Source organism: Giraffa tippelskirchi, chromosome 7, assembly GCF_054371585.1.
Source record: "Giraffa tippelskirchi isolate mGirTip1 chromosome 7, T2T-mGirTip1v1.2.pri, whole genome shotgun sequence".
Taxonomy (NCBI): domain Eukaryota; kingdom Metazoa; phylum Chordata; class Mammalia; order Artiodactyla; family Giraffidae; genus Giraffa; species Giraffa tippelskirchi.
In genome coordinates, this window is record NC_137281.1 from 15,098,580 (window position 1) to 15,124,253 (window position 25,674).

A 25,674-nucleotide genomic window follows, 5' to 3' on the forward strand; every position below is an offset into this window, starting at 1 on the left:
ATCACGGCATCTGGTCCCATCCCTTCATGGCAAATAGATGGGGAAACAGTGGAAACTGTGACAGACTTTATTGTTTTGGGCTCCAAAATCATTGCAGATGGTGACTGCAGCCATGAAATTAAAAGATGCTTGCTCCTTGGAAGAAAAGCTATGACCAACCTAGACAGCATGTTAAAAAGCAGAGACATTACTTTGCCAACAAAGGTCCATTTAGTCAAGGCTATGGTTTTTCCGGTAGTCATGTATAGATGTGAGAGTTGGACTATAAAGAAAGCTGAATGCCGAAGAATTGATGCTTTTGAACTGTGGTGCTGGAGAAGATCTTGAGAGTCCCTTGGATTGCAAGGAGATCCAACCAGTCCATCCTGAAGGAAGTCAGTCCTGAATGTTCATTGGAAGGACTGATGTTGAAGCTGAAACTCCAATACTTTGGCCACCTCATGCGAAGAGTTGACTCATTGGAAAAGACCCTGATGCTGGGTAGGATTGGGGGCAGGAGGAGAAGGGGATGACAGAGGATGAGATGGTTGGATGGCATCACCGACTCGATGGACATGGGTTTGGGTAAACTCCGGGAGTGGGTGATGGACAGGGAGGCCTGGCGTGCTGCGACTCATGGGGTCACATAGAGTAGGACACGACTGAGCAACTCAACTGAATCATGACAAAACAAGGAAATCCAGAATGTTAGGCACAACGTTCTAGCCTCTTCAATTCTTTAAAATGTCATTGTGAAACACAAAACAAGTGAAGGGAATACTGCTCTACATTAAAAAGATAGGCCCTTTTTTTACCAAGTGAGAAAACAGAAAGATGGTGGCCATATGTAAACCAGGAAGGGCTCTCAGAAGCAACAAAATCTGCCTACATTTTGATCTTGGACTTCCCAGCCTCCAGAACTGTGAGATATAAAAACCAGTCCACTGCAATGTGTGACTTTAATTTGGAGTATGTATCCGTTTTTTAAACACACATATAGGGTATCGGGGAACAACTGGGACAGTGCAAAAGCAGATTATATATTAGATGATATTATGAATCAATGTTAAATTTCTTACGTATATTCATGGTGTTGAATACTCATAATGTTACACTTATAAATAGAGCAAAAAACAAACAAAAAATATGTACATAAGCATAGACAGATTAAGAGAATGGTGCAAAATGTTAAAAACTGGTGAATCTAGGTAAAGGACATAGAGTGTACATTATTATAATATTCTTTTGCTTTTCCTCTAGCTTTAATTTTTAAAAATAAAAAGTGAAAAATAATTATAAAAATACTTGAGAACCTGAGATCACTGAATAAATGCCTGACTCATATGTACTAGTATAAACCTAATCTATTGCCAGCATTGATAAAGAGTCTTAAAGAAAATGACCCGATACCAGGAAAAAGAATATACTTACCAGTAATGTTCATGGGCAACCACTAACACAGGGCTCTAGTTGCTGGGCTCAAGTGATAACTAATCCTTGAGGGTGTGGGCCATAATGTAAGTCTGAAACTGCCAGCTAATAAACAGGGCACTTGGGGCTTATGAAAAATTATTCCTGTGTATTCTTTCCCTTCTGCAGTTTTCTCCATGGTTTTTCTAGATTTTATTTTCTTCCATAAAATTTAGGTTCCTTGACTCATTTCTTGCTCCAAAATCTTCAACATCTCCATTTTCTTTTGAATTTTAAGATTAAAATTACATACATGAGTAATATGTTTTCCTTGTAAGGAAAAAAGAGAGATTATCAGTAATACCTAAAGTCCTCTTTGACACTCTCCCCCTTAACCATAAGTCCTCGCTTCTTGCCTCAAAGGTTACCATTGACAGAGGGGCATATCCTTCCAAAAATATATACTATTTTTTATATTAAATATATCATATGGTATGCTAAAAAAAGAGCCTCCTCAGCTCCTGTGACCTTTATTTCTAAAGGTCTTTAGTTTTGGGGGGGTCAAAGTACCTCTGTGAATCTGATAAAGGTGCCTCTACTTTCTCTGGAAAATAAAAATCACATTTATACACATACAAAATGTCCTAAGTTTAATATACAATAAGAAACCCATCTACATGGAATCTATTCATCTCAGGTTAGTAATTTCTGTTTTTTAAACAATAACCTCTTTTCTCTTGCAAGCAACATCACAACTACTCAAAAGCCAAAAGAGACAACAGATAATCAAGATGTGACTTGAGACCGATGCATGCCTGTCCAATTTGAAACCAGAATGTGTCACGTCTTAAAAAAAAAACAACTACATTTCCCATGTATACTCTTGACAAAATTTTGGTCCACTCTGACCCACTTTAAGTCAGAGCGATTTGACCATCTCTATTTCACATAGCTATATTGCATCAAGCACACAGGTTCATTCACTCAACAATCTTGGTCACCAAACTTGCTACCCCACAAAATTGGGAAGAAATAAAAGTATTTGGTAAATGGTCCTAAAAATCAGATAAGCTTTATTAGTTCTTGCTCTTCCATCCCCCAAGGAGTGGTGAAATGACAGCTCCATCTCTTTTGGGCTGGAAGTTCACAAGTTTATGATTTTTTTTAAGAACAGGAGGTCATGAATCAAGTGAAGACAAGCCCAGGCTTATCAACAGACCTACATTAAGTTCTTTTCTCTCTTTGAGTCAAAGTATGGTCATGGAAAAGGGGAACAGGGTTTGACGTAGAATTCAGGAAATCTGACTAATGCTGGACTCTACTGAAATTTACTCTTCTTGTGTATAAAGTTATTTTATTGTTTTATTAACTGGATGGCTTCTCAACCTTACCCAACAAAGTCCCCTTAATAGTAGAAAAGAATGAATGCCTACTTTGAAAGGCTGTGGCAGAGGAAAAAGCGGTTACCCTAAGGTTGCCTTTGAAAATATGCTTCTTAAACAAAAAAAAAAGCCGACTAAGTTTGATTTTGCATTCTTCCCCGTAATTACACGTATTTGATCCAGCAGAAAAATCAGGCCTAAATTTTTTGCCAAATGAACTGATGGCCTTTTCCAGATTATCAAATTGGTGTTTAAGGAAGAAATAATTTGACCATCCATCGTTTTTTCACAATCACATATATGTTCTTTTGCTAGTCACACTCCTACAGACGTTCAGATATAGGCATGATAAAAGTATATTTATATAAGACAAATCATCACCAGTCAGAAAACCACTCTCAATTATGGACACAAAACAAACTACAAAGGCAGAGGTCCCTTAATCTCTCAGACAATCCCACACAGTTATAAAATGCTATTACCATGCAGCTTCTAGTACGAATCACCTGACACCCAGCAGCACATAGAATCACACGGGCAGAAACACAATCCTACACCCGGTCACTGAGGGACTCCCAGTCCACCCGAAAATATCTCGCGATGTCTCACACATATTCACCTGCAACAAAGGGACACACACGGTCTCGTGTCAATCTGACGCTCAGGCTGATTCCCTGCACCTGCCCTGTCTGCCTGTCCCACTTTCTCCTGACCGGCCGAGACCCACGAGACCACTCTACGGCGGCCGCCGTCTTCGCCCCAAAGCTACAGCCGAGTGCGTCCCACGCCTGCGCAATGAGCGCAGGCGGGCTCTCCCAGAAATCTGCGGGGCGCGGTGGTTGTAGCTAACGGGCTCTAGCAGCAGCGGGGTCCCTGAAGCCCGCCGGGAGTTAATGAACTAGGTCTCCTAGCGTCCTGGCCAGCCAGCCACAGCCTGCCCGGAGTTGGACTACATTTCCCAGAGCCACCGCGTCGCGACCGCGGCTTCATTTCCGTTTTTTCGCGCGATTTGGGGACGTCGCATGGGGAGAGGGCTGCGTCCCTGGAAGAGTTTGGCCTGGCTCCCGCAGGGCGGGCGAACCCGAAACCGGCCAGGGATTCCGGGCACCAGACCCTGGACCCTGAACTGCACCCTCTGTCGAGGTATGTCCGGAACGCCAGGACGGAAACACTCCGAGGAAGCGTCACTGAATTAACGTGTGTGGCCGTGTCTCCTGCCGTTTTGTGCGTGTGTGTGTGTGTGTGTGTGTGTGTGTGTGTGTGTGTGCGCGCGCGCGCGCGCGCACGACAGGCAACCTGGTATTGGTTACCGTATCGGCGAATGGGCGTGTACTACTGTGGTTTTGTGTGTAAGCGTTTGTGTGAGTGTGACTTGTTTGTGACTCTGAGGATGTGGTAGTTCTGCTTTGATTGTGTTCCTGACCGCGTGCTTTCCTAAGTGGAAATGAGCTTATGTGACAATATAATTGTGTGGGGGGCGTTTGCTCAAGACTGCGGTGTGCGACAGTGTTGTTGTGACAGGCTGTTTGGAAGTGCTTGTGTTACTTTGAGGTTGTGTGTGTGTTACTGGGGTTTGCCTGTGATTTTGAAGTGTTATGATAGTGTTTCTGCAACACGATGTTTGTGATTGCTTGTTTCCTTGAACTGGTACTTGGTTGTGTTTTTCTGACTATCTGATTGAATGACTGTGGAAGAGAGTAAAAGTGCTGTTGTGAAAGGTTATTTTGGGCTGTGTGTGTCCCCTGCAGGGTGTTTGTATGTGCTTGAGAGATGTGTATGTTCGGTGTAGGATTGGATTTTCAGACAAGATGGTCAGACAATGTAGCGTTAACTTGGTGATTGTGACTGGCTGTAAGACTGTGGAAATGTGACCGTGTGTGACTCTGTGAGTCATTTATATGTTTCATAGCCTGTAACCTTATGGAAGTTTAGCTGCGTACAGAGGTAAAATTGCGTCTTGGTATTTCTGGGTTCATCCTGGGGCTGAGTCTGCCTCTGGATCAAGAATCCCATGTGGGTACCTCCCTGGTGATCCAGTAGCTAAGACTCCCTGCTTCCGATCCAGGGGCCTGGGTTCCATCCCTGGTTCGGGAATTAGATTCCACATGCTGCAACTAAAGATCCTTTATGCTGCTACTAAGACCTGACACAGCCAAATAAATAAATATTAAAAAAAAAAAAAAAGAATCCCATGTGGTCCTCTGAGGATGACTTTCTTTTTTGATCACAGTGATTCATTTCCCCTCTTTTCACACATTGGCTGTGGTGCTTCATTTTTCATATTTATCCTTAGTTTGCTGTGGGATTTAAGATGTAACTTCCCTACTGCTTGCTGGTGCCTTCTCACCTTATAACCTTCAGGGTTTTGAATGCAGAAAAGTGACAGGAAGGAATAAGTCAGAAATTTGAACTCCTGATTGAAGAATATTAGTTATTTCTGAAGCACAGATCTGGTCTTGAGAATTTTAGAACTGATGGCACCTTCAAGACAGGTCACTGGGAAACATAATAGAATTCCAGGAGTGGGAATACTTCCAGAGAGTGTGCTAGAAGAGTCAATCGGAGACTTGGGAAACTTTACACTCCACTGTAGCACTCTTGTCTCCAACAGACAGCTTTGAATTCAGAAACAGATTCTAAAGATGGCTGCGATCTTGGCCCTTCTTTCTAATACAGAAAGTGCAGAACTGTTCTAGTCTCCTTCTGATTTTCCTGTATATTAAATGAGGGGTAGATTAATGGGATGGGGGTTCTAATTTAGAGTATACCCTCAGAAAGGCCCAGTATCTCATGGTTCTTTTTTTTTTTTCTCCTCTGAGAGTAGCACCCAGAGGAAGGAAGAATGATTGTTTTACAGTTAGAAGCAAGCTTCAAGGTGAGTGTATGTTTCTTCTTTGTTTCATGAAATGATTTTGTTTTTTCAGGACGTAAGAATCTTCTCTTTTTGAAATGTCCCACCTAAGCCTTCTCAAATGATGGAGGGGCCAGGCAATTTTCTGTAGACTGGGAGCAAGGAATATATGTGCAGTTAATTGTGATGGATGCTTTCTAGTAGTGGTTAAATTGAGGAAGAAGGAGCTTGAGATTCATAAATTTAAAAAGGAAGAGCTCTGTTGTGTTATTTCTGACATAGCAGCATTCTGTTTTAACATTTTTTGTTATTTTTAAGAGATACACAAGAGTGTAATGAACTATCATATGCCCACCTTAAAAGTTATCACTTGATAATCTTATTTCAGTTATTCTGCCTTCAGTTCACAATCCCTCCTAATTTGCCTTTTGATTTCTTCTTTGTTGTATGAGTTATTTAGCAACACTTTATTTAGTTTTCAAACATTTTAAGGATCTTCCAGATGTTTTTCTGCTACTGATTTCTAATTTCATTCCATTATGTTCAGAGAATATACTTCCTATGACTTGAATCATTTTAAATTTATGAAAATCTATTTTATGACCCAGAACGTGTGGGCTCTCCTATAAATGTTTGGTGTGCACTGAAAAGACTATTCTGCCACTGTTGGGCGGAATGTTCTGTGAATACTTGCTAAGACAGACGGATTGGTAGTGTTTAAATCTTCTATGTTCTGTACTCAGTTGCTTCAGTTGTGTCCAACTCTTTGCAAGCCTATGGACTGGAGCCTGTCAGGCTCCTCTGTCCATGGGATTCTCCAGGCAAGAATACTGGAGTGGGTTGCCATGCCCTCCTCCAGGGGCTCTTCCCAACCCAGGGATTGAACCCACATCTCCTGCATTGCAGGTAGATTCTTGACCCCTGAGCCACCAGGGAAGCCCCTTTAAATCTTCTGTACTCGTATTGAGTGAGTTGGATTTACCTCTTTCTCTGTAATTTCTATCAGTTTCTGCTTCATTTATATGGAAGCTATATTATTAGTTACATAAATATTTCAGACTATATGTCCAGATGTTCAGTTGACCCCTTTATCATTCTGAAATGGTTTCCTCTGGTAATATTCTTTGCTCTGAACATTTAATTTATCTGATATTTAATATAGCTTTCTTATGCTTAGCATTTGTATGATACATATTTCTCCATTTAACTTTTAACCTATCTGTGTCTTTGTATTTAAAGTGTGTTTCTTATAGACACCATATAGTTGGAATTTGCTTTTTGTCTTGTTTTGATTTTTGATATTGTCTTTTTATTGAAATAATTGGATCATTTACCTTTAAGGTAAGTAAAATTTAGTTTAAACCTGCCAGGAATGGGAGCATCCACATATGTCTTTTAAGAAAAACTTGTAAAAAAAAAGAAAAACTTGTCACTTTTTGGAGTTTAATTAGTTCACTTAAATTCATGTCTTTAGCTCTGTGATGAATTTTTAATTGTGATTTTCATTTCACCTGAATTCTCTTTTATTGTTATGATGGTTACAGTTATCTATTGCAGCTGGAAGAAGTGGAGTTTCTAAGTATTTTGTTCAGCACCTGTATCAGTGATTCTTCGTAGAGGAAGTGACTTTCTGCAGGGATGTTTTAGAAATATAACTGGGTGCTTGTCAGTGTTAAGATAACTGGACTGAGGGTGAAGCCTTCTGGCTTTTGAAAGACTGAAGCAAACCATGAATCTAGATCATAGGTTTGACAGCTTTTCTGTATAGGGCTAGACAGTACATATTTTAGGCTTTATGGGCCATATGGTCTCTTGCAGCTCTCAACTCTGCCATTATACTGTGGAAGTCACCAAAGACAATATATAAGTGAATGAGTATAGAGTATAGATGTATTTCAGTAAAGCTTTATTTTAAAAAATAGTTGGTGGGCAATAGTTTGTCCAATTTCTGATCTAGATGTCCTGCAGTGCACAACAAAAAAATTGTTCAGTGACCTGCAAAATGAGGACCACAGCTGGGGGTGGGATGGAATGTGTTTATTATTATTTGGGTCTAGAACCTCTCACATACTTTTCAAATTGTTCAACTTTTCTCTTTTACTATTAATTGCGTAGTTTTACTATTTGCTAAATCTTCCAGGAATGCTATCATAGTTTGATTGATAAAAGATTGTACTTTGTTTTATTCAGAAATTCACTGAGTTTTTAAAAACCATTTTAAAAAGTTATAGCACTGGTGGCAACACTGCTTGTGATATTTGACTTGCCAATTATCACATACTTGTAGAAGTCTCTATTTGTAGTTAATGCGTTTCCTTGATTCTACAGACACACATGTACACACAAACACATATGGCTTTTGTTTTAAAATGTCAACTATAAATAAACGATGTCAACAACATGTTTTCTGTGGTTGTAAGCATAAGTATTTAACTATTTGTGCCTTCTGTGTTGTTGTGTATGATCATTAACATACTAAAATGTAACAGGTGGGCATTATCTCTATTTTTGGTATGAGTGAGTGAGTGAAGTCACTCACTCGTGTCCGAGTCTTTGCGACCCCATGGACTGTAACCTACCAGGCTCCTCCGTCCATGGGATTTTCCAGGCAAGAGTACTGGCGTGGATTGCCATTTCCTATACTGTATATAAATGTGTCTTATTGCCTACAAGTTTCATTTTAGAAACAGAGAAGTTATAAATATTTTCTTTTGTATATTGAGAGAGCATTGAGTTTGACCTGGGTAAGAGCCATCACCTACCTGTATCTCTCCTGCTTAGTGTGTATTTTGTGGATAGTAGAAAGAGACAGGAAGAGGAAAACAACAAAGATAACTCTGACTTATTCATATAGAGCTTTGTACAAAGCACAGGCTCATAGTTTTGTTTTTTTCCTCCCCAGCACTACCTTTTCCAAACTGTGCTTCTCTAAAATAGGAATCTAGAAGATGATCAATCATGTCTCGCAGCTCTAAAAACCATGGCTCAGGTAAACCAGTACCCTCTTTAAATAATCAGTTTTTCACAGAGTATGTGCATGTTTACATTGCTTATTCTGAAAACTTCCTTCCTGACTCACCTCACTCAGGAGTGTGCTTTCCGGTTTGTTCCATTGTTATAAGTGACAGTGTTTTTCCTAAGTATGCCTTTCTAATCTAGTTTATATTCACATACTTAGGCAAAAATCCAATGAGCATCTTTGAGAGCACTGACATAACAAAAGCAGAGACACTCGTTTTATAAGATATTTACACACCACACAGGAGAAAACTTTGAAATTCTCTTTAGACCTAAGTTTCCTGGTTAGACAAGGTAGGTTTTGCTCTTGACTGGGCTTAGTGTCCATACATAGCAAGACCTCATGCTTTGTGAGCTTTTAAGATTAGCAGCATGATTAGGGATTGAATACAGAGCGATCAGGGATCTACCCTGGGAATCCATGATTGACCAGTACCAATAACATGGATCATTTTGAGATTCAGCATGTTGGTCTAATCTTAAATGTGTAAGTTTAGATTATCTGAACCACCTTTCTGTTGCTTAGAATAAGGAAAAAGGTGAGTTTTTTAAGTGATGAATAGTAACAAGAAAGATCATTCTTCATATGATGATGCTGTTGAGAATTATAAACTCCCAAATGTAAGAAATGCTTACGAGGTTTTTATATAACCTAAAGTGTTTAATGATGCATACTTACTCGGTCAGATATAGTCATTATATGGAGCTACTGTACAGCCTATTTTAAGTATTTATTAAATTGTTGGTAATAGGAAAATGCTTATGATGTAATATTCTGCTATTAATATAAAGAACCTGAGGTTTCAGTAAATTCTTTAATTTTATACAAATCTTACAGAGATTTTATAAGATTTTACAGAAAAGTTTACTAAATGTTTTTCCAGTGGAGAAGAAAGAGAAACTTGCATTTATTGAGCATGTATGATATATAAGATACATATTGTACAGGGTACTTTGTGTGCTATTTCTTTTAATTGGGATGTTGCATTTACTTTATGAATTTCCAGATTTATGTGTATAATGAGATATTCTGTATGCAGCAACACAGACAGATATTCTATCTACAACAACAAGCATAAAAAGAAACTTGAGAAGCACCAATTTGTTTAGCGTCTCATCCATGTAAGAGACTGCCCAGCCAAACTGCTCTGTTGCCTTCTTTGTGGAGAGCTCTCCATTATCTCCCCTTCCATTGAAAAAGTATTTTCTTTATTTTCACGACTACTGTTATGTTTCTGTTTCAGAGATCAGTGATGTTCAGGGATGTTGCCATTGACTTCTCTCAGGAAGAGTGGGATTGCCTGGACTCAGCTCAAAGGGATTTGTACAGAGATGTGATGTTGGAGAACTATAGTAACTTGGTGTCACTAGGTAAGAACATCTACCCCTAGTATTTCAGGATCTATCTTTGGAATGGCTGCTTTCGTTTCCATTATTTCAAGGTTGTTTTTAAGTAATTAACTGCATTTTGTATTATTCTCAAAGGAATAGTTTTAAATTGCTAGAAGTAGAATGGATAGTTTCATTCACTTCAGTTCAGTCGCTCAGTCGTGTCCGACACTTTGTGACCCCATGGACTGCAGCACTCCAGGCCTCCCTGTCCATCACCAGCTCCCGGAGTTTATTCAAACTCATGTCCATCATGTTGGTGATGCCATCCAACCATCTCATCTTTTTTGTCATCCCTTTCTTCTCCCGCCTTCAATCTTTCCCAGCATCAGGGTCTTTTCAGATGAGTCTTTCTTCCCATCATGTGGCCAAAGTATTGGAGTTTCAGCTTTAGCGTCAGTCCTTCCAATGAATATTCAGGACTGATTTCCTTTAGGATGGACTGGTTGGATCTCTTTGAAGTCCAAGGGACTCTCAAGAGTCTTCTCCAAGACCACAGTTCAAAAGCATCAATTCTTCAGCCCTCAGCTTTCTTTATTGTCCAACTCTCACATCCATACATGACTACTGGAAAAACCATAGCCTTGACTAGACGGACCTTTGTTGGTAAAGTAATGTCTCTGCTTTTTAATATGCTGTCTAGGTTGGTCATAACTTTCCTTCTAAGGAGTAAGTGCCTTTTAATTTCATGGCTGCAGTCACCATCTGCAGTGATTTTGGAGCCCCCCAAAATAAAGTCTGCCGTTGTTTCCACTGTTTCCCCATCTATTTGCCATGAAGGGATGGGACCTGATGCCATGATCTTAGTTTTCTGAATGTTGAGCTTTAAGCCAACTTTTTCATTCTCCTCTTTCACTTTCATCAAGAGGCTCTTTAGTTCTTCTTTGCTTTCTACCATAAGGGTGGTGTCATCTGCATATCTGAGGTTATTGATATTTGTCCCAGCAATCTTGATTCCAGCTTGTGCTTCATCTAGCCCAGCGTTTTCTGGTGATGTACTCTGCATATAAGTTAAATAAGCAGGGTGACAATATACAGCCTTGACGTACTCCTTTTCCTATTTGGAACCAGTCTGTTGTTCCATGTCCATTTCTAACTGTTGCTTCCTGACCTGCATACAGATTTCTCAAGAGGCGGTCAGGTGGTCTGGTACTCCCATCTCTTGAAGAATTTTCCACAGTTTGTGGTGATCCACACAGTCAAAGGCTTTGGCATAGTCAATAAAGGAGAAATAGATGTTTTTCTGGAACTCTCTTGCTTTTTTGATGATCCAGCGAATGTTGGCAATTTGATCTCTGGTTCCTCTGCCTTTTCTAAATCCAGCTTGAACATCTGGAAGTTCACGGTTCACATATTGTTGAAGCCTGGCTTGGAGAATTTTGAGCATTAATAGAGTGTGAGATGAGTGCAGTAGCAGTAGTTTGAGTATTCTTTGGCATTGCCTTTCTTTGGGATTGGAGTGAAAACTGACCTTTTCCAGTCCTGTGGCCACTGCTCAGTTTTCCAAATTTGCTAGCATATTGAGTGGAGCACTTTCACAGCATCATCTTTGAGGATTCGAAATAGCTCAACTGGAATTCCATCACCTCCACTAGCTTTGTTCATAGTGATGCTTTCCAAGGCCCACTTGACTTCACATTCCAGGATGTCTGGCTCTAGGTGAGTGATCACACCATCGTGATTATCTGGGTCGTGAAGATCTTTTTTGTATAGTCCTTCTGTGTCTTCTTGCCACCTCTTCTTTAATATCTTCTGCTTCTGTTAGGTCCATACCATTTCTGTCCTTTATTGAGCCCATCTTTCCATGAAATGTCCCCTTGATATCTCTAATTTTCTTGAAGAGATCTCTAGTCTTTCCCATTCTATTGTTTTCCTCTATATCTTTGCACTGATCACTGAGGAAGGCTTTCTTGCTATTCTTTGGAACTCTGCATTCAGATGGTTATATCTTTCCTTTTCTCCTTTGCTTTTCACTTCCCATCTTTTCACAGCTATTTGTAAGGCCTCCTCAGACAGCCATTTTGCTTTTTTGCATTTCTTTTTCTTGGGGATGGTCTTGATCCCTGTCTCCTGTACAATGTCATGAACCTCCTTCCATAGTTTCATTGGGCACATTTATCTCCTCTGTCCTTTAAATATAATTACCTATTTTCTTCTGTCTTCCTTCCTGTCTTCCTTGATGATCAAGGGAGAGAAATGAATTTGGGGACACTTGTAGTATTGCCAGAAAAAAGCAAGCTATATGATTCATTGTTACGATTTAGATATACCAAAGCAAATCTAAATATTTTTTAAATCGGTGCAGAAATGTGTGGTTTTTCAGACAACAGAAAACCTTATATAATTAATATAGTGAGATGGAGGATCAATGCATTTTACTAACTATTCAAGTGAACACAGTCCATTACAAAAAAATTCTCTTATTTGTGTTCTGTAGTTGAATATCATATTTTAAGAATTTCATATTTTACAAAGAATGAATATGCTAGAACTGCCTTTTATTGGAAATTAGCTCAGGAAGAACCTGGTATTATCGAAGAAAGTTCATTTTTTTCCTATAGCAAAATAAGGAACTGAGCCTATATCAATGAGAACTTTAATAAGTGATTTTCCTACCTAAGTAATGACTTTAGTCCTTGGACTCTTCAAGTCACTGGCATATAATTGTCTCTTGCCTCTTCCCTCCCCTTCCCCTGCCCCATAACAACCCTTTTATATAAATTTGAGGGTCAGTTACTTTCCAGACTTTTTGTATTTAGACTTATTGTCTCCCATTTTAAAAAATATGTTCATTTATTCAAAATATATTTATTGGGAAGCCTATTCTCTGCAAATGACTGTAGTAGGCACTGGAGAAATAATGATCTAAACAAGGATCCTGTTCTGCTGAAACTTACATTCTTGTGGGAGAAATACAGAAAAATAAGGGAACAAAAATATGTGTGTATGTGTGTGCATGTATGTGTACATATATTTATTTAATAAATATAGCAATTGCGGGTAGCAATAAAGAGTATGAATAAAGGTAAAGTAGAATAGGCAAATAACTAAATGGCAAACGGAGGGGTGCATTATTTTAGGTAGATTTTGGAAAAACCTCTCTAAGAAAGTAATATTTGAAGAAAGACTTTACCTAAATAAGGGCATGAGTCAGAGGGAACAGTATTCCAGGTAGATGGAGTATTAATAATAAGTGTAAAGGGCTTGGTGTGGGCATTAACTTTGTAGGAAGAATAAGAAAACATTTTATCTAAAGAAAAGTGAATGACAGAGTAATAAATAAGAAATATAGTTAAAGAATAGAAAAAAAAGAGTTGAAATTTTATTCTCTAAGGTGATGCCCTCTGAATCCTGGCTGAAGCAAATCCATATTGTCTCTGAAGCAAAGTAAGAGGGCTTTAAAATAATCACAAATTAAAATCAACAAAAGAATGGCTCACAGATATCATCAAACTCATGAGGAAACAGGTCACAGGTGAGTGATAGATAATCTAAGGAAACAACAGATTATGTGGCAAATGATTTCACATAATGGAATTTTTAAATGTAAGTATAAACTAGTAGTGAAATATTTGAAGAAATAAACTGAATCACAAAAATGACAAGCAATAAAAGGTTTTTATAAGGGAACAGATTTGAAGGAGAACCAAATTGAATATTTCTAAAGGTTCTGTTTAGTTCTTTTAAAAAATATTAATAATCATTCTAAGATTGATAATTTGACTGCATGGAAATTATTCTCTTTATAAAAAGACATAAAATAAAAGATAAGCCTTGAATTTGGTGAAGATCCTTGCAATGCATATTCAGAAGAATTAAATTAGTATGTGGAATATAAAAATCTTCTATAGATGGTTAAGAAAAAGGTAAAAGACATTTATTTATAGACAGTTCAAGGAAAAGGGAATGCAAATAGCCAATAATCATGAAAAACTTTAACCTCATTAGCAGCCCGAAAATGCAAATTAAAACCAGTGAGATAATTGTTTCACACATACTAGATTGGCAAAAATTAAGAAGTATGACATATCAAAGTGTTTACAACTATTTAAGGCAGAAGTATTATATACCTCATTATTCACAATAACAAAAAAATGGAAATGACCCAATGTCTGTCAACTGAATGGATGAATAAAACTGATATATCCTTATAATGGAATATTAGTCAGCAGTTAAAAAAGAATGAAGTTGTGATACATATGAGATGGATGAACCTTGAAAACATGCTAAATGAAAGAAGCTAGACACAAAGACTATTTATATGATTCCAGTTACATGAAATGTCCACAATAGACAAGGCCATAGAGAAAGAAAGTGTATTAGTGGTTGCCCAGCACAGGGTTGGGGGCTGGGAGGTGAGAGTGGATAGAAAAATGAAAATGGGGAAGTTGAAAATGGCTGCTAATTGATATAGGGTTTCTTATTGAAGTGATAAAAATGTTATAAAATTTGATTGTGATTGTTGCACACACAACTCTGTGAATATAGTAAAAACTGTTGAGTTGCATGTATGCTAAATGAATGAACTGTAGGTATATGAATTATACGTGAGTAGATCTGTTTCTTTTAAGTGTTCTATACCTTACTGACATTGGTATCAATTGGCATAACCACTTTGGAAAAATATATAGAAATTATTTCCAAACTTATATACACTTTGGAAATAGCAGGGGTCCTTTTAAAATTTCTGATCCCAAGTCACACCCCAGACCAATTAAATCAATACAGTCAGCCCTGTCAGTACAGGACACTGATATTTTTTTTGAAGGTTCCTTAGGTTGTTCAAATGTTCTGACATGTTTGGTAACTACTGTAATATGATATTATCTGAGAATTTATTTTTTAAATTTAACTGTTATTGTCAATATGAATATGTTTGGATTTATTTCTCTCCTGTTTTAATGCTTTTGGTTTACTCTTTTTTTTTTTTTTGAGTGTGTGGCATGTAAGATCTTAGTTTCGCAGCAGGGATTAAACCTGTGCCCTCTACAGTGAGAGCACAGAGTCTTAACCGTTGGACCACCAGGGAGGTCCCTTGGCTTACTCTCTTGATCTTCTTTGATTCCTTTAAAAATCTTTCCTTAATTGGGATGGGTAGAGTTATTTTTTTAAGTCCATTTCCTCCCTTGTTTAGTTTGGAAGACATATACCATTTATATGCTCTTACTGGTTATCTTTAATTTTTTATCACATGCACTTTATTCATTTTAATGCAGATGCAGTTTTGTAGTTTTCAGTAATTGTAATATTTGAAAAATTATACATTTTAATGGAAGTTAAATATTTTACTAGATATTAATTGTTTTAATTAATAATAAAACATAGTTCTTCTTTCCACATATAATATTTGATTTGCATACTGCTTTGCAGAGGTCTTGTAATAAACTATGTGCCTCACTCTCATACCTAGGATTTCAGGGCCAACAAGTTAAAAACCACAGATATAAAGGATTGTATCTACCTTGAAATGAATCGGTGGCTGCTGTGGCAGTGAGTAGAGATTTATAAAGAGATGTAAAATTGACATGTCTATGTCAAATACACATTTCATTTTCACAAAATTCTTATCAGGATTGTACCAGCAGTGTGTGACTGTACTCTTTCTCTACACTTTGATGAACACTGGATAATCATTACATAAAAATATGTGTCAATTTGTAGATAAAAAATTGAATGACATATACTTATAATTACATGAGTTTAAATATTTTGGGAGTATTTCTGCCTATTTTGGTCATTTAATCATTATCATTATTGTTTGTGTCACTTAACAAATACATACTTAAGAAAGGTGACAATATCTCCCTTCTCCCAGGACAATGTAAAGAATGTTAGAATACTTTCATTTTGATTAATCTTTCCTATCTGATATGTTATTGTTGACTAACATTTTAGTTGTTTCCTTTAACCCCCCACAGTGGGCATTATTTTTGTTTTATACTGGTAGTATTTGGTTGTAGATTTATTCACATGATTATCCTATTATTTGCACACTGTTCCTCTTCCATCATACCTTCCTACTGGGATCATTTTATTTATCATAAAATATGTTAGGCAAGACCTATTATTAATAAATACTCTTCATTTATATTTTTGCTTCACCTTTATTTTTACCTGATGATTTAAGTGGGTATAGAATTCTATACTGACAATTATTTTTTTCTCAGCATTCTGAAGATATTATTCCACTGTCTTCTGGCTTCTGTTGTTGCTCTTGAGAAGTCTGCCATCTGTCTCATTGTTGTTCCTTTTGTAAGTAATCTGTATTTTCTCTCTGTTTTAAGATATTTTCTTAAGATCTTAACATAATTAATTATATTGTTTTCTTTCTTTATTTCTAGAACTTGGTTATTTTCCCTCTCCTTTACATCTTACTTTTCGTTTCTTCTATATATTCTCTTCCTCTTGTTTTGATTTTATATTTTCATATATTTCAAGCATTTATATTACATGTGTCATTCAATAATTACAGTTCCTGGGAAACCAGTCTAATTCTTCAGTTTCTTGCAAGCATGGGGGCTCTTGTGTAATGATGAATTATCCATAGCATTTTTTCTTCATTTGATAGAGTCTAGGGCAAGACAAAAATGTTCCTTGTCATTTTCCTTTGCGGCCAGATGGATCTTTTTCCTTTCTCTGAACTGTAGGCCTTGGACAGTTCTGATTTTGTGAAGAGAGTCAGTGCCAATCCTTTACCTTTTTGTCTCTTAGGTTTTTTTCCATACCGTTAAGATACAGACATTTAGGCAAGTGAAGTCAGCAAATGTCCTGAGGGTAGCTGTGACTTCAGAGCATGCTAACCTCTGGCTTCTGACGATCTCTTCATTTTTCCCACTTTGGATCTGCTTTACTTTCTTTTAATTGTGGCATACTTGTAAAAGGATGTTTGTCATATAAAATGGCACCCCACTCCAGTACTCTTGCCTGGAAAATCCCATGGACGGAGGAGCCTGGTAGGCTGTAGTCCATGGGGTTGTGAAGAGTCAGACACGACTAAGCGACTTCACTTTCACTTTTCACTTACATGCATTGGAGAAGGAAATGGCTACCCACTCCAATGTTCTTGCCTGGAGAATCCCAGGGACGGCGGAGCCTGGTGGCTGCCGTCTATGGGGTTGCACAGAGTCGGACACGACTGAAGTGACTTAGCAGCAGCAGCAGCATATACTACCTAGGATTTCTTGGTGTTTTGGGAAAATCTGACCACTCACTGTTCATATACTTGCAGTATTGAATCCTTCTACCTTTGAACATACTATATCTACTTTTCTTTTTATGTCCTCTATAAAGTTTTGTTGCCTTTTTTTTGTTTGTTTGTTTTGTTGTCTTTTTAAAAGATCTTACACATTTCTTGGTAAGTAATTTCCTCAGTACTTCATAAATTTTGTTCATATTATAAATAGGAATATTTTGTTCTGTGAAAAAATTCATAGATATAAATACACACACATAGACAGAGTGAAATATTCATCTCTGTAAATTGATAATAACCTTACAGAAATATCTAATAGTTTTTCAGCAGATCATTTTGGATTTCTAAGTTGATAATTTTTTCTCCACATATAATGTATGATCCTTTTGTTTTCTATATGTACCATTAAAAGAAAACTAATCAGTAGAAGGAGCTGAGTATTTAAGTATATCACATTTTGAAAAGTTATTTTTGTTTTTCAAACTAATTGGGGGTGCTTCTAATGTTTAATTTAAAAATCTTCTATTAAATATGTTTATGTAGGTTTCTGGCAAATACCCTTAATTAGGTTAAGGAAAAGCCTTTTGGTCTTAAGAGTTTTTAATACAGTCTTAAAATACATTTTCTGATCTTGAACTATTTCTGCGTTTGTAGGATAAACCTTATTTGGTAATGATATATTAGTCCTTAAATACACAGCTAGATTCTTTGTTGCCAATATTTTACTTTAAAAAATTTACCTACGTTTGTGAAATTGGATTAGTTTTCCTGAGCTTTCTCTGTCCAGTTTTGTTACCTGAGTTCACTTAATTTTGTAAAATGACTTGGGTGGATTTCTATATTTTTACATATTCAAAAACAGTTATATGTGATCTTTCCAATAACACGCTCAGTCATCAGTATCTATTGCCTTTTAGGAGCATAGACATTGAACTCAAATTTTAAATTCTAATGTGGTTATTGATGTATATTCACATTTGCTATCTTCATGGGTCATTTTAAAAATTATTTTCATACATTTCATCATTTTTATAATTTACTATTGAGTTATATATAGTTTTTTTGTCATAAGCACTTTTTAATTCCTTTGGATCAGGGGGACTTAAGGTCTTTTCCTTTCTAGTGTTTTGGATTTGTGCCCAATCTGATTTTTTTCCTACATGTCAAAGTTTTGTATCATGTATTAGTGTTTGCAAATAATTAACTTGTAGTTTTGCTAGCCATTTCTATTCTTTCTGCATTCTAGTTTACTTGTTTATTGATTTTTAGATACTAATTGTTTTATTTCTCTCTCTCCTTCTTGAGTTGAACCTTAATTCTCTTGTTTTTAATTATTTCTTGTTTTCTAATAAATGGATTTAAGGCTATAAGTTTTCTGTGGTACATTAGCTGAATCTCATGGGATTTCACACAAGGTTGCTCTTGGTATTTAATTTTAAATTGTGGGTTTTACTTTTCTTTCATTTTCCTTTTATGATAATCATTATATGGAAGTATCTTAGTTACATTATATATTTTTTGCATCCTTTTGTAATTTCTAATTTTATTGTAATGTGTTAACATGTCATCAGTTTTACCCATCTACTCATCTTATGTTCCAGTCTTCTTTGTCTTTATTTCTTGTCTGTTTATATTATGTCCTAAAAGGGAGAAAGATACTGTTTCCTTCTACTTACACAACACTTTTGATGCTAGATGTGTGGATTTTTCCATACCAAGCAATTCTCCAGTTCTTGGTGGACACCAACTGGGTATTCTACAGTTTAACTCAGTTCTGACACTAACTCCCCAGAGTAGTACAGACACCACAAGTTAAGGGCTTAGTCCAATAAGATTGACCACCACTTCAGTTGACAATTCCAAGTTCCAAGTTGTCACAGGTACTTCTGACTGACTGGCTGTAAATCAGGGTTTCTCAGTGGCTATGAATCTCAGGTTCAATAATTTGCTAGAATGGTTCACGGATTTTAGAGAAACATTGACACTTAGCAGTTTATCATAAAGGATACAACTCAGGAGCAGCTAGGTGAACGAAATGCATAGTTTTTACTGTTTATGCTGGAATCAGCCTATCATAATCAATACTGTGGCCAGACCAGCCCTTGTAGTTCTTATGATTGCAAGTAAGTATGTATCAGCATTATGTATCAGGAAAACTTTGAGAAAATAGAAGTTTATTTACTTACAGGACCTTGAAATTACACAGCACATCTGAGGCCACACAGTGTGTGAGGTTGTTAGGGAAGAGAGAATGCAAGAGAGAAAAAGAGAGCCAGTACACAGGCATGTGTGTGAGTCTGGGGTTCTGCTTTAACTGGGATTGAGGATTTCACAAGCCCACTCATTAGTGAATTTAAAAGGTGGAATTGGGAGTCTAAAGCGTGGGAAAATAAAAAACAAGTGGCCCAGATGGTCAGTTATGAAATCAACTAAGGTCTCTAAAACAAAGGAGCTTAGTGTGGGGATGCAGCCTGACTCAGCCTGCCTCTTTACCTAGTTGTGTGGCTGGCAGCGTGTTTATTGGTCCAAACATGCTTGAAATGAATGCCTTGACAATCAAAGTTTAACTCATACTCTTGCATTACAGAAAAGAAAAAAAAAAAAGAAACAATGCCAACTGTAAGGCTTATACCATGGGAAGGTATGGAGAAGAGTCGCAGAGCTTCCATACCCTTTTCAGGTATATCACTCTTTTAGCACTTCAGTGTATTCACTGACTCAGAAGCTCTCTGAATCCTTCTGTTAGGGTTTTTCATGAAGGCTTCATTACATAGGCATGATTGATGAACTCCTTGGCCATTTGTCATTAATTCAACTTACAGGGGATCTTCCAACCCAGGGGTGGAACCCACATCTCCTGCATTGGCAGGTGGGTTCTTTACCACTGAGCCACCAGGGAAGCCCCAGCAACACATTACTGTGGCATGAAATCAGTTTAGTGGTTTTTGACTCTGTGTGTGAGAGAAGGTGGAGTGGAGAGGAAAAAGTTGACTAAAATAGTGTAGTGTAGAATAGAATAGAGAACAGAATGGGTATTGTTTTATAAAACTAAATATATATCAGGTTCTGATGTGAAAGGTAAGTAGTACACAATATTTGAAAAACACTGAGGTAAGTCAGTTATTTCCTATGGATATTATTTCCATATATATTTTTTCATATACAGTCTTTTATACTATGGAAGTTCTTTTGAAATGACAACAGGAATTTTCCTCTTATCTTTCAGACTTGCCCTCAAGGGGGGCAAACAAGCTCTTATCTCCACAAAAAGACATTTATGAAACAGAATTATCCCAATGGGAAATGAGTGCCAGACTTGAAAACTGTGACTTTAAGAACTCCAGTTCCAGAGATTATTTGGAAGTCAAAGGCACATTGGAAAAGCAACAAGAAAATCAGGAGGAATATTTCAGTCAAGGAATGATCATATATGACAAAATGTCTATTTTCAACCAGCATGCTTATTTATCTCAACATTCCAGGTGTCATTCTACTGAGAAACCCTATAAATGTAAGGAATGTGGGAAGGCCTTTAGACGAGCCTCACACCTAACTCAACATCAGAGTATTCATACTGGTGAAAAACCCTATGAATGTAAGCAATGTGGGAAGGCCTTTAGTCGTGATTCACAGCTCAATCTTCATCAGAGACTTCATACTGGTGAGAAACCCTATGCGTGCAAGGAATGTGGGAAGGCCTTTACTCAGAGCTCCCAACTTATTTTACATCATAGAATTCATACTGGTGAAAAACCATATAAATGTGAAGAATGTGGGAAAGCCTTTATTCGAAGCTCACAACTCACCCGACATCAAAAAGTCCATACTGGGGAGAAACCTTATGAATGTAAAGAATGTGGGAAGGCCTTTACTCAGAACTCACAACTTACTCTGCACCAGAGACTTCATACTGGTGAGAAACTCTATGAATGTAAAGAATGTAGGAAGGTCTTTACACAACTCTCACAACTTATTCTTCATAAGAGAATTCATACTGGTGAAAAACCCTATGAATGTAAGGAATGTGGCAAAGCTTTTATTTGTGGCTCACAGCTTTCTCAACATCAGAAAATACATAATGGGGAAAAGCCATATGAATGTCAGGAGTGTGGAAAGGCCTTTATTCGTGGCTCATTACTTATGCAACATCAGAGGATTCATACTGGTGAAAAACCCTATAAATGTGAAGAATGTGGGAAGGCCTTTATCCGTGGCTCACAACTTACTCAACACCAGAGAATTCATACCAATGAGAAGCCCTATGAATGTAAGGAATGTGGAAAGACCTTTAGTCATGGCTCACAACTTACTCAACATCAGAGAATTCATACTGGTGAGAAACCCTATCAGTGTAAGGAATGTGGAAAGGCCTTTAATCGTGGCTCCCTCCTTACCCGACATCAAAGGATTCACACTGGTGAAAAACCCTATGAGTGTAAGGAATGTGGAAAGACCTTTAGTCGTGGCTCAGAACTTACTCAACATGAGAGAATTCACACTGGTGAGAAACCCTATGAGTGTAAGGAATGTGGGAAGTCTTTTATTCGTGGCTCACAGCTTACTCAGCATCAGAGAATTCATACTGGTGAGAAGCCCTATGAATGTAAAGAATGTAGAATGGCCTTTACACAGAGTTCACATCTTTCTCAGCATCAGAGACTTCATACTGGTGAGAAACCCTATGTATGTAATGAATGTGGGAAGGCCTTTGCTCGTGGCTTACTACTTATACAGCACCAGAGAATTCATACAGGTGAGAAACCGTATCAGTGCAAGGAATGTGGGAAGGCCTTCATTCGTGGTTCACAACTTACTCAACATCAGCGAATTCACACTGGAGAAAAACCCTATGGATGCAAGGAATGTGGGAAGGCCTTTAGTCATGGTTCTCAACTTACTCTACATCAGAGAATCCATACTGGTGAGAAACCCTATGAATGCAAAGAGTGTAGAAAAGCCTTTACTCAAAGCTCACATCTTTCTCGACATCAGAGAGTTCATACTGGTGAGAAACCATATCAGTGTCAGGAATGTGGGAAGGCCTTTACTCGTGGTTCACAACTAACTCAACATCAAAGAATTCATATCAGTGAGAAATCTTTTGAATATAAGGGATGTGGGATAGACTTCAGTCATGGCTCACAAGTTTATATATGAATTACCTGATGCTTGTAATTAATATAGAGAGCCTTCTCTGGTCATTAATTCATTATCATCAAAGAATTCTTAAAATGTGAACATGTAAACACATTTGCTTCATAAAGTTCAGAATCAGTGAATTTGTATGGGGAAAGATAATGCTAATGTAATCCATGTAGAAAAACCTGGAAACCTACTCAACTTTAACAAATTATAATAGACAACAATTGTGTTCATGTAAATATAGGAAGACTTTTAGCCATAGACATATGTCTTTTTCAAAATTATCTTGACTCTTTCAGTTGCTTTCCTTTGTGACGTTTAACATGATAATTAACTGCTGCTTTGGTTTACTCAATTATCAGATAGACCTAAGAAGAATACCTTCCTTATAAGATTCTCAGAAGTATTATATAAGTTCTTAAATGTAAGGTTCTTAGACCAGTGCCTTCAACATAGCATATTACAAATATTAGCTATCATTATTACTCGTGTTATTTTAGAGAATTTGCACGAGAAGACATTTATTAGTATAATGAATATTGAGAAATCTTTCATTAGCACTGAACCTTGATTATTTGAGAGGAGGGCACTGTATGTTGTAATGAATATGAGAATGCTTTCATTCACATCTTGTCCCGTATTCTGTAAGAGGAAATTCATAACGTAAAAAAGAACCCTGTAGATTTAATCAGTGAATCATTGAAGAGATTTGAATTGTAATAAAATCCAAAAGCTCATATTTTCTGCCATCTCTGACCACTAAGTAAGAGTGTTACTTAGAAATGAAAAAAAAAAAAAGATAGCCAAAATAAATCTTTCTACTGAGAAATTTTTAAAAATTTGCACAGCTTTTGAGCAAAAAAACTGATATTATAGACTATTTTACAATGAAAAATGATGTGAATCTGTATCAGAGACTATTTCCCTACCCAAAATTCATTCTTTTTTCTTCAGTAATAGAATTCTTGGCTGAAAAACTTTCTCTGCATCCCTTGTAGATCCATAAGCTGGAAGATGTGTTTGTATGAATAGGACATTTAAGAAATAATTTCCTTTTTTGCACTTTTTTGTTTCACTGCCTACAATGTGGATATTTAAATCTGCAGCTCTGGCAATTCTGTAGGAACTTTGGGAATGGTATCTGAGTATTAAGGATGATGAAGCAGGAATACAGAACATGTCTGCACTTATGTTGATTTTATGGAACAGCCATACTATTTTGGGTCTGCCTGACTTCTGTATTTCTTTATATAAAATTAAACTTGTTTGTTGATGCTATTGTCATTTTGTTTTTGACACTAAAAGTTACTATGGATATAAAAGTTTGTACCTGAAAGTGGAATGCTGTGGGTAAAAGAAATCTCAAATATGGCATTAACTTAGGGTGATGGAGAATGAGGATATATGCTCAATTCTGGCTAGAAAACTGAAATGAGCAGTCTTTTTACTATCTTACAAGAAAGCTCTTGTACTAATTAAGGCTTTAATGTTAGAGGAAATGGTAGGAGTGACTCAAGAGTGTGTGTGTTGGATATTTTTTGCTGCTTTCTTTCAGTAATATCCTGTGAAAGACATAAGCTTAGTGTAGAATTAGCTAGAGAGAGCCTGCTAGCAGATTGAAAGCAATATTGCTTTATTAAGAGATGCTGTCTCAGGCCTGCAGGTGCTCAATCCAGGTTAATGGTAACTTCTTAATTTTGGAACCTGTGGGATTCAAAATAACAAAATTGATTCTCTACTCCTAACTGAAGCCACTTTAGAGTGGTCTTCAGTAGCAGTCTGAACAAAAAAATGAGACCATTGCCCCATCCATGCAGACACTGCGTCTTCTTGCAAAGACTTTAAAATCTTGTTCCCTACCCAAGCCTGTCATTTTGAAATTAGTCATATTTACTACATTCCAGCTACTGTCATAGGTGTTTAGGATATATTAATGAGAATTCTAACAGAAGGAGATGGAATAATACATTGTAGAGTATGTTAGAACATAAATGGTATGGGGGGGGTCTTTCAAAAGGAGTTGGGAGGAATATGGTAATATTTGTTGCTGTATGAAATAGAATGACCAGAGTAGACCATGGAGAAGGAACGATCTGAGTCAAGATTTGAAGGTGTGAGGGAATAAGTCTGTGGTTATCTAAGGGAAGAGCATACTAGACAGATAAAGCTAGAGCAAAGGCCTCACAGTGGAACTCTGCTGGTGTATTTGAGGAATATGGGGGAAGCTATAGTAGAGGTCTGTGTAAAGAGATGATTGATAGAGGAGGTCACATAACAGGGCCATATCTTGTAAGTCATTGTAAGCATTTTGGATTTTATTCTGAGGGAAATGGGCAGCCCTTGGAGAGTTTTGAATAGAGGACATAATTTGACATGCTGCTTTTATGTTAAAAAAAAAAAAGTGGGTATGAGGCTATGGCATTAATTCAGATAAATGATGGTGGCTCAGACCAGGGTGATAACAATGGTGAGAAGTGATTGGATTATAGATACATGTTAAATATGATGGAGCAGGCAAAATCTGTTTAGGGAAAGGATGTCAGTTGTGAGAGCAAGAGAAAAGCCCAAGGTGACGTTACCTCAAAGGATTTGGTTCCAAGCAACTGGCAAGATATGTTCCCATCTGCTGAGATGGAGAAAGCTACTGTTCCATCAGTTTTGTTGAGTAACCAATTGGATATTCTAGCTTGTACTAGTCTAGAGATTATATTAATTTGGTAGTCACTGCCTATGTTTATTTAAATTAAGGAGGCAGGCTAAGATTATTAAGGATCTACAGGTAAATGAAAGAATAGCAAAGACTGATTCACAGTGTGTTCCAACATTAAGAGTTCATGGGTAAAAGCACAGACCAGTAAAAGATGCTAAGGAAGACCAGTGAGATGGAGGGAAAACCGAGACTGACGTTATAGAAGCCAAATGAAAAGTGAGTCAAAGAAAGGATAATCAGAGATATCCGGTACCTTTGGCAAGTTACATAATTGTGTAAGGCTTGAGAATTGGCTATTGGATTTAGCAATATTGATGTTGACCTTGAAAAGATCAGGGTTATTTCTGATGTCTCTTGTTTTGGAGTGAAATGAAAGCCTGATAAGAGTAGAAATTGGAGACAGTGAGTATAGAGATAACTGTTTGGAGGTGTGCTGCAAAAGAAAACAAATAATAATTAGTTAATAATTAGTGTAGCAGTAGGAATGGGAGTGTTTGTTTTCAGGATGGCAGAAGTAATAGCAATTCTGTATGCTGATTGGAATAACCAGTAAGGGGCAAGTGTGGATGATTTAAGACAAAGAAGTAAGACTTACTGGAGC

The 25,674-nt window shown here is 37.2% G+C and overlaps 2 protein-coding genes across 1 annotated transcript; one reads left to right on the top strand and one right to left on the bottom strand.

The window, feature by feature from the left end:
• Positions 1 to 25,674, bottom strand: part of LOC145515674 (uncharacterized) — a 189,202-nt gene that overhangs the window by 123,781 nt on the left and 39,747 nt on the right.
• LOC145515705 (uncharacterized) lies at positions 3,613 to 23,641 on the top strand. The gene is given in 7 exon segments (XM_081516927.1): positions 3,613 to 3,914; positions 5,596 to 5,646; positions 8,525 to 8,611; positions 9,885 to 10,011; positions 20,448 to 21,806; positions 21,975 to 22,141; positions 22,143 to 23,641. Coding segments are annotated over 5 exon segments (1,806 nt in total). The 5' UTR covers positions 3,613 to 3,914; positions 5,596 to 5,646; positions 8,525 to 8,602; the 3' UTR covers positions 22,287 to 23,641.